This window comes from Archocentrus centrarchus, chromosome 24 (genome assembly GCF_007364275.1).
Source record: "Archocentrus centrarchus isolate MPI-CPG fArcCen1 chromosome 24, fArcCen1, whole genome shotgun sequence".
NCBI lineage: Eukaryota > Metazoa > Chordata > Actinopteri > Cichliformes > Cichlidae > Archocentrus > Archocentrus centrarchus.
In genome coordinates this window covers 14316148-14327721 of record NC_044369.1, presented here as the reverse complement: position 1 = coordinate 14327721, position 11574 = coordinate 14316148, and the positions used below count along the sequence as shown (strand labels likewise).

The 11574-nt window shown below is 41.7% G+C and overlaps 1 protein-coding gene across 3 annotated transcripts; it reads left to right on the top strand.

Annotated features, from left to right (window-relative positions):
• On the top strand, positions 1 to 10048 carry esr1 (estrogen receptor 1). Of its 3 annotated transcripts, none has more exons than XM_030721060.1 (10): positions 1 to 67; positions 728 to 1153; positions 2004 to 2212; positions 2991 to 3107; positions 3638 to 3831; positions 3999 to 4152; positions 5502 to 5640; positions 6538 to 6671; positions 7946 to 8129; positions 8318 to 10048. In XM_030721060.1, the coding sequence occupies exons 2-10, from the start codon at positions 858 to 860 to the stop codon at positions 8652 to 8654; spliced, it is 1764 nt and encodes a 587-aa protein (XP_030576920.1). In that variant the 5' UTR covers positions 1 to 67; positions 728 to 857; the 3' UTR covers positions 8655 to 10048. The 3 variants fall into 3 exon arrangements, with proteins under 3 accessions (XP_030576920.1, XP_030576922.1, XP_030576919.1); XM_030721062.1 differs by having other exon boundaries at positions 48 to 67; positions 732 to 1153; XM_030721059.1 differs by lacking the exon at positions 1 to 67 and having other exon boundaries at positions 715 to 1153.
• Positions 10049 to 11574: the final 1526 nt, after the last annotated feature.

Below are 11574 nucleotides of genomic sequence, written 5' to 3'. Positions count from 1 at the left end.
CAGAGCCAAAGAGAGAAGAATCATACTGTACTGGACAGCACATATGAGGATGATTCGTAAATAAGAGGTGAGTAGTGTATTGTGGTAGATTTTGGTTTTCTTGTAGCCTCTGTTGTTGTAACTGGTCCACAGTGATTTCTTTAAATCTGACTCTAAATAGACTGCAGTACATCGCATTTGTCCTGTGCTGCTGTCGTCTGAGTGAATAACGACTATACAGTCAACTTTTCTCAGCAAACCAGGTGCAACCAGTGAAAGCTTTTCCATATTACACAAATGACAAGTTGGAACTGTGGCGTGCATGAGAAGACAGAAGTTGTTTGTGAATCACTATTTCTGGCCATCTTTTTCTCCTTTTTCCCACCAGCCTTCCCTTCCTCCCACACTTTGGTGAAGATAAAATAGAAAAGAAGGAGATGCTTTGCTGACAAAAAAAAAATGAAGGGAAGAGTTGTTTAGATCTTTTTTTTTTTTTTTTTTTTTCCTGTTCTTTTGGAGCTTGGTAGGCAGAAGCTGAAGGCAGATATGGCAAAAGGAGTTGAAGAATAGTGGTCCCTTCAAGTTGTCTGACAGGCTTTATTGAAGAGAAGAGATCCAGAGAGCGAGTGAGGTTAAAAAAAAAAAGAGAGGGAGAGCAACACTCCTCTCCACTCCCCCTCCCAGCAAATGGGAGAGCAAGTCTAAATCATGTTGCTTATCAGTGCTGTTGTGCTGTGATGTTGCTCAGGCAGAGCCCAGCGCAGAGCAGACAGCCGTGCGGACCAGTACTCAGACCCACGGATAGCCCAGCCTCTTCAGAGCTGGAGCCCCTTTCTCCAACTCGCGTCTCCCCTTCGCTTCGTGCCCCCCTCAACGACATGTACCCCGAAGAGAGCCGGGGGTCCGGAGGGGTAGCTACTATGGACTTCCTGGAAGGGACTTATGACTATGCTGCCCCCACCCCTGCTCCGACTCCTCTTTACAGCCACTCCACCACTGGCTGCTACTCCGCTCCTCTGGACACTCACGGACCACCCTCTGATGGCAGTCTTCAGTCCCTGGGCAGTGGGCCGACCAGTCCTCTTGTGTTTGTGCCCTCCAGCCCACGGCTGAGCCCCTTTATGCACCCACCCAGTCACCACTATCTGGAAACCACTTCGACACCCGTTTACAGGTGAGGAAATGCAGTGTTTCTGTGGAGGAAAGGTGACATCGGATTTATAGTCATTAAATGAAATTATGACCCCCTGCTGACACATTTAGTTTTGTATCTCACAGTGGTGCATCCAGTACTTGGTTTTGATTGTTTGGTCAGTTTGTGCAAAAGTTTGGTGATTATGCAAGCATAATATGATAAGAATAGGATAAGTACAGTCAAAAGCAGTTCATCAGGTTTATTATTTCAGTACGACCGCTCTAGCTGCTTCGAGCTGTCTTTATAGTAAATTTTAGGTGAATATACCACACAAATAAATAAATAACCCTGTTGTTTTCTGGCATTTATTTACTACCTTGGAGTTTTCTGTTGAGGGGACAGTAAGGCAAAATACTGCTGCAGAACTAAATTCAATATGTGTAATTAGTGAATTATGGCAATAAGTCCTCATTAAGATAACATAAATATATAACCATATTGTTTTTTTTTCTTCTTTTGCTTTATACAAAACATAACCATTATCTCCGTAGAAAGGATCAAGCTTTGTCCTGGTTTCTAATTCCAGAGATTAAGGACTTTGTTAAGGACCTTGAAAAAGGAACAACAGAAGCACACATGCAACAGAAGCACACATGCAGTTTGTTTCCTGCCTCAGGTGGAAAATAAAACTGCTCCTGCAGTCAGCTGCTGTCGTATTAAAGTCATTCTGATAAGATCTGATTCATAACTAAATTACTTGGTTAACATTTTCAGAGAAAAGATATAAATTTTTTGACAAAATGTCATGTTTTATTGTTTTATTAACACCACAACTGAGCTTTATGAAAATAAAAGAAATTACCAAATTAAAATTCACGGCCCGTTCCAGGTCCAATCACCAGCCGGTCCCCAGAGAGGACCAGTGTGGTACCCGTGACGAGGCATACAATGTGACGGAGTTGGGAGCTGGAGCTGGGGGGTTTGAAATGATCAAAGAGACACGTTTCTGCGCCGTGTGCAGCGACTACGCATCTGGGTACCACTACGGGGTGTGGTCCTGTGAGGGCTGCAAGGCCTTCTTTAAGAGGAGCATTCAGGGTAGGTAGACTGTTGGCTTTATCTGTTTTACCACTGGTGGATGCAAGTCTTGTTAAACACTACAGATTAATTCGAGTTGATTAAATTAAGAAGTTGTCTAAATCGTGTGCTTTATTGTGTCTGTCATAGAAAATAACATTAAAGAACACAGTGCACTATAGTAATTGGCTTCTTAACTAGAGCGCTATCATACAGAAAAGACATAGTGTCCTGTCCTTCAGTCAAAGAAATTAAATATGGGTTAATTTAAGACGTCGAAATCTTAAGAACATTCCTAACAGGGAGCTTGGATGTCATTGACTCATTTCACAGAAGTGAACGACCTGTAATTTTTTATAGAAAAATAAGCAGTCTAACTAGAGTTTATCACGGGCAGGAGACAGAGGAAGGATGTATGTCATAAACTGGGACTTGTGAAACTGAGAGGAAGCACAATTTAGGTTTCAGTACATTAGTTCTTTTCATTTGTGAGCCATGAGCTGTTTTCCAAATTCCTTCCCCTTTGTGTGTACACCAAAACTTCGTTTGCTTGGTGGCTGCGTCATGTTTATGATGTGATGCAGTTTGTGAATTGAGGCAAAGTCTCGCAGTGAAAGCCAGTTCATGAAGATACCGATTGTCTCCATGGCAATGACAAAGCCAAGATGCCACATTTTAATTTGCTCCATCTCAGATTCATTTAGAAGGGGGGAATAGAGTGTTCCTGGCTAAAATAACCTAAATCTGAACTGTACACTGGAGTGGGTAGCTGAAAGTAATAGATTTTCTTTCATCCCAGGTCACAATGACTATATGTGCCCAGCGACCAATCAGTGTACTATTGACAAGAATCGGAGGAAGAGCTGCCAGGCTTGCCGTCTTAGGAAGTGCTATGAAGTGGGCATGATGAAGGGAGGTGAGCGTGAATACCAGCAGAAAAAAGATTATCCATGTTTTGCAGGGCCAATCTGTGTGTACTTTTTTATGTATTTGTTTATTTATGTATTTATTTTTAATAAAACTGTGTAAGAAACCTAAAAAAAAAAATTGCTTTTCTGTATATTGTTTTTAAAGTCTGATGTGCAATATGATCACACTCTTCTTGACAAATTAAAAACTAATTGGCTTGCTTTAGAAAAGTTTGGCACAAGCCTGAGGGTGCTGCTGGATGCAGATAAGCTTGAGACTAACTTTAACATGACCTTGAAGAGATTTCCTGTTAAGGAGTACAACTGCTCAGTCACATTTTTGTTTTCATACTTCCTAAATCACTCAGCAGTGCAAATAAATCTGCACATCCGTGGTAAGAGCAGGATATGGAGTTATTTTTGAACAATGTGGTGGAAAAAGTCAAATGATTTATGTACATGTGCGCGATTTCTTGTTTGTATTTTTATTTATTTATTTTTTGTATCCGCATGTTATATTGTCCCTGGTGTCCTCAAGGTATGCGTAAGGACCGTGGACGTGTTTTGCGGCGTGAAAAACGACAGACCGGCATCTCGGGCAGAGACAAGTCTGGTAAAAATCCAGAGCACACAAGGGTGCCCCCTCAGGATGGGAGGAAGCACGTATCAAGCAGCAGTACTACAAGTGGTGGAGGAGGAAGGTCTTCTTTAACGAGCATACCTCCTGATCAGGTGAGGAAACTGTCTATAGCAGATTTTTCTGAAGCTCCACTTTCAGGTTTTGTTGATTAGGGGGAATTTTTTATAATCCTCCTTTTTTCCCCAGTGTTTCCAGTGCATGTAGAAATTGTTCTAACAGTTTACCAGTTATGTAGTCTGTTGATCCTTTATGTCCCCAGGTGCTCCTCCTGCTCCAGGGTGCTGAGCCCCCAATCCTGTGCTCTCGTCAGAAGATGAGTCGACCCTACACAGAGGTCACCATGATGACCCTGCTCACCAGCATGGCTGACAAGGAGCTGGTTCACATGATCGCCTGGGCCAAGAAGCTTCCAGGTTGGAATGAATCAAAATATAATAGCAGAGGAGAACTCTCTTTAGGCTATGACAAGGATCTGGTATTTTCATTGGCTGTTAACATCAACAAATATCCCCGCTGTAAGGTGGTAAGAAATTATTACAGGACTGTCATGCACAGTTTTTCATTTTCCAAAACCCTTCATTTTCCCACTGTAATTTTAACAGCTTAAAACATCTAACAGGCTCTGAAACTGTGGCTTACATAACAAAATGAAAAAACAATCAGGTATAGTTGGATGGACTCAAAGCCTCTTGGTGCATAACTAGGCCCTAAAGTCAAAGTGATGCCTTTAAGGGCCTATTTTAATCAAATGTTTCCATTAATCATGCAAGTGCTACAATATCCTATTGCTTATTGTTAAATAGTTGTAGCTAATCAGTCTGTAGCTTTGGAGTGATGTGAAAAAAATACCTGTCATGTGAGTATGCATGCAAGGTCATGTGCAAAGTATGAGAGCCGTTTCTGTCGGAGCATCATGACATCCAATAAGAATATTGGCCGTAGTCTTTTACACATGCAGATTTACAGATGTAATATGTGTGTTGTTGTCTATTTGACTTCTTAGGCAACAGCAAGGAGATGCGAGGCCTTTGTAGTAAAAGCAAACATGAGCCCCCACATAAATGCAGAGCCATTACAGTGACGGTAATTACAGTCATCACCTTTGAGAGGATTGTTTGGTCAATCTGCAGGCACCCCATAGAGCCTAAATGCAGTATAAGGCACATCAGCCTTTTTGCATGTGCTTTCTCTCTCTCACACACACACACATAAACCTGGCAGGGAGCTCTAAGAGAGTAAACCCTGATTTTGAGGCATTACAACCGCGTGCGTCACTAAAAGCCTAAAGATACACAGTTTTAATTGCAAGAGGTCCCAAACGTTGTACAGAGGGGGACAATGGGAGCGAAGTGGCTGCAATTATATATGAATTTAGCCAGCTGGCTAAATTCAGAGAGAGATTACAGATGGTTTCATTTAAGTAGCTATTCCCTGCCATAAAACAAGAGTGTGTGTGTATGTGTTTTTATTTTTGAGTAGGTTGAAGGTGATCAGAAGACATTAATATTCCATTACTTGTCACAGTTAAAAACCACAGATATTCTGAAAAGTCTTATCTACTTTTCTTGGTGTCTGGATGCAGATAATTGCTGCAATCAGCCTAAAACACCTAGTGCCCTGTCTTTGTAGTGAAGATTTTTATTTGGTTGTTATAATGTGAGAATTTGTTGGACAAAAGTCTTGTATTGTTTCAGGGTGGATGCTTCGCCTCTATGGCACCAAAAACGTTCATCACTGTGTGCTTTGTATTTTGTATTTCTAGGTTTTCTGCAGCTGTCCCTTCATGATCAGGTGCTGCTGCTTGAGAGCTCGTGGCTAGAGGTGCTGATGATTGGGCTCATTTGGAGGTCCATCCACTGCCCCGGCAAACTCATCTTTGCACAGGACCTCATCCTGGACAGGTAGCGAGGTGTACTTCCCTCATTTTCACCTATGTGTTCTTTCTCATCTCTCTGTCCCTGCTATTCCAACCTATTTCTCATTCTTTCTCTGTCTCAGACACATCTTAAGAGTGATACATCAGCATTGTAAATTTTCCATTTCACACTTTGCCAGCCATTGTGCCATCCCAACACATCTGTCACAGAGTGAAAGACTAATTACATGTTCCCCATGGAGAAGAGAGCAGCCTCTTTCCTACCTGAAATACCCCGTCATCATTACAGTGCTGAGCTTGCAGCCAGGAAAGAGATTTAATCAAAGCTTCAATGCAAGGAATGATGGAAAATGAAGAAGGACGGAGCGAGAGATGACAGTGAGAGAGAGCTAAAAGATGAACAGAGAGGACGAGAAAATAGAGATACGGGGAGACACGTCTGTTTGGTGTTTTGCAGGCACAGCCTGTTCCCTCCTTTTCCCGCCATGTTAAGAGTAAACAAGCTGGCCAAACCACAGTATCTACCTCAGAGAAAAAGAGTGAGGCAGAGACAGATTGAGAGATGAGGGAGACATGCGGGCAGACAGGGTTTTTACCATCTGATGTGCCTGATGGTCCTATTTGATTCAAAAGTGTATTAGAGAGTATTATCTCTAAAACCTGGTCCCTGTATGAGTGTTTTTGCCAATTGGACTTGATGACTAAAATGCTGTCGTGATCAAGCCAGGAGACAAATTCCCCTGGCTCTGTGCCATCCAAGTTTATCTTGCACTCCAACCACATTATCCCTCTATCATTTTTCAACTGTGCTGACAAATGGAGCCTTGCAGCCATTCAGTCCATTAGCTGTTTTTAAATAGTTGATATTGCTTTTTTTTTAAAGTTCTCCCTGTATGACACATTCATTCATTTTGCTGTCCAGGAATGAAGGCACCTGTGTTGAAGGCATGGCCGAGATCTTCGACATGCTGCTGGCCACCGCGTCCCGCTTCCGCGTGCTCAAGCTCAAACCTGAGGAGTTTGTCTGTCTCAAAGCTATCATTCTGCTCAACTCTGGTAAGAGAGCATGTTAACGTGACCTCCTTGTGAAACATTTTTTGAAGCAAGAGAGCGCAAACTGATACCTGGAAACATTGAGGACACTTCACAAATAAAAGCGTGCGCTGCCTAGTTAGTTTATTTTTATATCCGCACAGTTTTGTTTGCAAGCACGCCACACCACAGACCCTTCAGGTTTGTCTCTCTGCTCCAGGGAGTAAATATTGAGCAGTGTCAAACTACACCCACAGAGGTGATGCTCTGAGTGCTGCGCAGACAAATTAGGCAAACACAGCATTCTGGTGAGGTCTGTACCGGCAATATGCCTGATAACCGTTCCCATGACAACATGAGCCGGCACAGAGGGCTGTGTTTGCCCTGAAGATTGAGATATTCTATATGAAAGGGCTGAATTACCCGTGTTATGACACTACTGGCTCAGCTGCTGGAGTGGGATAAACTTTTGATTACTGTGATTGCAGAGCGTCATTTTAAGTGTGTGAGTCAGATCCTTTCTCGATTTTAAAAGTTGAATATTTTTTGACATATGTTGGAATATGTCCAGAATATAAGCAGACTACAACCAGTTGGCAACCACTTGAGTCAAGGCCCGTTGCAGACTGAGACTGATTGCAATGTGTTAGCCGTCTGTATGCGTCCATAAATTAAATGGCAATTATTTGCAAACCTTCACAAGTCTGTTTGAGATGATTGGAGACAGTCTGAATTGCACTGTGATTATTTGGAGATGGGTTGACCCCCCACCAGGTGACCTTTGCACTCAAGCTGTGGGCAACTAATTGGTCAATGCAGCTACTTGCATTCGCTCAGTAGTGGGAAAAAAAATCTTCTGCATTCATGGGCAACCACCAATTTTTTCCTAGCGTCAAGGAGGATGCCATCCTATTTTTACTCTAATGGGATTGAGCCACAATCAAAATTTCCTCTGATTGGCTGTGCCTCCCAAACGGAAGGTTTGAACAACAGATGGAAACAGCTGCTGTGCTCTGTGCTGTGTGCCTGAGATTGCACAGGGATATCTATTCTCACTGACGTCAAACAGAGACAAGAGTAGAAAAAACTTGAGACAGAGCATTTAAGCTTTTGGCTATTTGAACATACAGTGACATCATTATTTAAACTTTGGCTGTGTTTAATATGAATATTGTGAGAAAATAAGGAAAAGTATAGGTGCACTTCTATTTGGCAAATGTTTGGGAGCCCTCATTCAAGAAAACAAATGAACATTAGATGGAAAGTTGGCAGTGAGGTGATAATTTTCCTTCTCTTAGGTGCATTTTCTTTCTGCACCGGTACACTGGAGCCCCTTCACGACAGTGCGGCAGTGCAAAACATGCTAGATACCATCACTGATGCCCTCATATATCATATCAGCCAATCAGGATGCTCGGCTCAGCAGCAGTCGAGAAGACAGGCCCAGCTGCTCCTGCTGCTCTCCCACATCAGACACATGAGGTAAGACTCCAAAAACTGTGGGAAACTTCTTTGAATTTAAATGTCAAGTTTAAATCACCCCAATGTGATGATGGTAATAATATAAGCAAGGTTTAGAACGCATTGTAAAATCTAACAGAGTCCCAGGTTGTAGGAAGCGGTGCCAGAAAGCAGGTTTTAACTGACCATTTCCTCATCTGCCCCTGCAGCAACAAAGGCATGGAGCACCTCTACAGCATAAAGTGCAAGAACAAAGTGCCTCTGTACGACCTGCTGCTGGAGATGCTGGACGCTCACCGCCTACATCGGCCAGTCAAACCATTTCAATCCTGGTCCCAGGGTGACAGAGATTCTCCCACCACATGCAGCAGCAGCACCACCAACAGCGGTGGTGGTGGTGATGATGGTGTCTTCTCAGCTGGTTCCAGTTCAGGACCTCAAGGCAGTCACAAGAGCCCGTGCCATGAGAACCTGAGCAGAGCGCCCACGGGTCCAGGTGTCCTGCAGTACAGAGGGTCCCGTTCTGACTGCACCCGCATCCTATGAAATGAGCAGCATGTGAAGGTCAAAAGTCATTTTTTATTGATGGTTTATGTCTTACAGAATGAAAAGGGTTAGAGAATTAAAGATTGTGGTTATATTTGAATTCACATGAGAGAATATTTATAAATAAAGTGATTTTATAGCTGCTTAGTGAGAACCTTCTCCTTGGAGCTGCACAGCAGTGTGAATCTCAGTGCACTTGACCTTGTGCACTGCTTTTAATGATATCTGTGATTTTGAATCAGCTTTTCAGTACCGCTTCTCGTTTTCAGCACAGCAGCTGTTTAATGTGGTGCTCTGTTAGCTACGGTGATTTCAAACGATGAGCAGCTAATCTTTCTGTTTATTCGCCTCGACCAAAGTGCACTTCCTCTCTGATTTAAGAGGCTGATGGGCATTATTTTTACATTTTCATATGAAGTTAAAAAAATTACATGGTAAATAGTGATAAAACTGGTTAAAATGAATGTGGAATTTGCTGTGCTTAGACTCCAGCATCGCTAACGAATAGACATCAGGTAACGTGCATGTGCACAGTCAATTTTAAACTTGATATATTTGAGAGAAAATTTTTTTTTTTGTGATCACATTTTGAAATGAGCAGCAGCTGAGGATGTAACTTGTGGATTTTAAGTTGGTAGTCCTAAATAACAGATGTTTGATTGCTGGGTAACCTTTGTGTACAGGAGGATTGCTTTCTGTGCTTTATTTGCACCAAATCTTTTTTCCTTAATCTGTTATGTATCTGTATCTGTTCACTGTGCACATGTGTGGTTAACGGAGAGACTGTAACACATGCACTGATACAGGTAATGACAGCGCTAACCAGATATCACCAAAATGAATATGCGTTGACCCAATTTCTGTTGAAATCGGCTGAATTGGTTGCAGATGAAGAAAGAAGACATCCAGTATAATCTTAATCAGATTTTTTTTTTCATTTAGCTGCTTTATAATTAGTTGGTTTAGAAGTCACGAATTCAAAGAGTTCTTGTGTCTGACCAACAGCCTGAAATCCTGACACGCTGATCGTGTTTCGTCAAACAGTGAAGACAAATTTAACAGCCAGTGTGCCAACTTTAATAGTGCAGTCAGAAAGGGGGTCACATCTGAGAGCTGGATTTTTGACTGTGATTTTTGATGTTTAGCCCGTGACTAATTTGCAAAATTCAAAACGTGTTACTAAAATTTTTAGGCTTAAAATCAGTTGAAACTGTAACTTACATTGGATTAAATGCACATTTTGGACTGCATAGAAACTGCATATAGGCAGACCTATACAGTACTGAGCAAAATTCTTGAGTCACCCCTCATTTGTTTTTATTTTGCTAGGAAATGGGAAATGGGTGCAGTAATTTATTGAAACATGCAAACATGCATGGAAATGCAGTATATAAAGCAAAGTATATTGTGCAATTCTAATGAGCTTGAAAGTCAGCATTCGGTAAGACCACTTTTATTCTTCAACACAGCCTGAACTCTCGGAGGCAGCTTTCTTCTAATTTCTTTACGTAGGCTTCAGGAATAGTTCTCCAGGCTGCTTGAAGGACATTCAGAGCTCTTCTTTCTGTGATGTTGGCTGCCTTTTTTTCCTGTTCTGTTAAGATGATCCCACGTTGCTTCAGTAATGTTGAGGTCCGGGCTCTGAGGAAACCAATCCATGGTAGATGGATCAATTATGTATATATATTTTTTCCATCCAGACATTATTTTTACTGTGTTTCGGATCATTGGCGTGCTGAAAAATGAAGCCGTTGCCGATCAGCTGCTTACCAGATGGTATTGCATGTTGGATCAAAATCTGATGATACTTTTCTACATTCATAATTCCATCAATTTTGACAAACTCTCCAACATCAAACTATGACATCCCCCACTCACACTCTGTTACCTCTCTCCTGACCTCCTCCGTATTTATTGACAAATGATTTGAACCAAAAATGCCAAATTTGGATTCACCAGTTCCTGTGTCAGGGCTTCACTGGATTTTTTCCTATTTCTTATGGACATGACTTTCAGATACTGTTTATCTGCTTTTTAGACCTGTTACTACTTCTTTTGTCCTCCAGTTCAAATTCCTGAATTTTGAAAGATGCCAAGTTTTCAGCTAATAGCTCTTTGGGAATCACCTAGCCAAAATAATATTTTATGCCTGTCAAATTGTTATCTTTGGTATTTTTGATAGATTCAACTAAAGAAATGGGAACAAATGATGTTTTTTTGCTACAGGCTGCCAGTAACAAAGTGCCTAAAGTTACAGTTTTTAATTGGTTCTTTGCTAAGTGGTCTGTTATGTTACCAGTGTTATGTTAAACATAACATTGGTTATGTTTAACATAACACTGGTTCATCCCTTGACTTAGGTATCTTTTTGATGCTTGAATAGGTCTGTGTTCAGTGGCTTAACAAATAAAACATTCCTCTGCAAATGGTCAGATACAAAGACTAGATTGACACTGAGTAAAAAAACAGCCAATGTCCAAAGAAAAACATTGACAGACCATCAGAAAGAGCTGTTGCTTAAGACCGCTTTAAAAATTACAAGAAAGTCTGGCTCCTTGGAAATAAAATAAATAAATGAAGGGTGCCTTGACTTTTGCTCAGTGATGTAGACCATAGTCTCGCACAGGCCTTGGTATCCAGTTTGACACACAATCCGTTTGGCAGCTTCTGTTTTTAACACCGTCAGGTAATTTTTCAAATTAGCTTTTGGAGACTTCTGGTTAGCGCCATCCTTACCAGTTTGAGTGCATGGCACCCCGGCTCTGCCCGCTTCCTTCCTTTCTCTCGCTGTATGTTAATAAAGCCGATGCATACAGCATTCATCTCACTAGGTGTACCTTTCTCTTAAGTTTGTTTGCAATTGCGCAGCATCTGATTGCCTGCACACAATCACACTTGGGAGGCTGGGATGATCTGTATT

Coding starts and splice junctions, on each gene's coding strand:
- esr1 (XM_030721059.1), top strand. CDS start 717: ATGTTGCTCAGGCAGAGCCCAGCGCAGAGCAGACAGCCGTGCGGACCA. Junction 3,108..3,637: donor AGTGGGCATGATGAAGGGAG/GTGAGCGTGAAT, acceptor GGTGTCCTCAAG/GTATGCGTAAGGACCGTGGA. Junction 3,832..3,998: donor CGAGCATACCTCCTGATCAG/GTGAGGAAACTG, acceptor TTATGTCCCCAG/GTGCTCCTCCTGCTCCAGGG.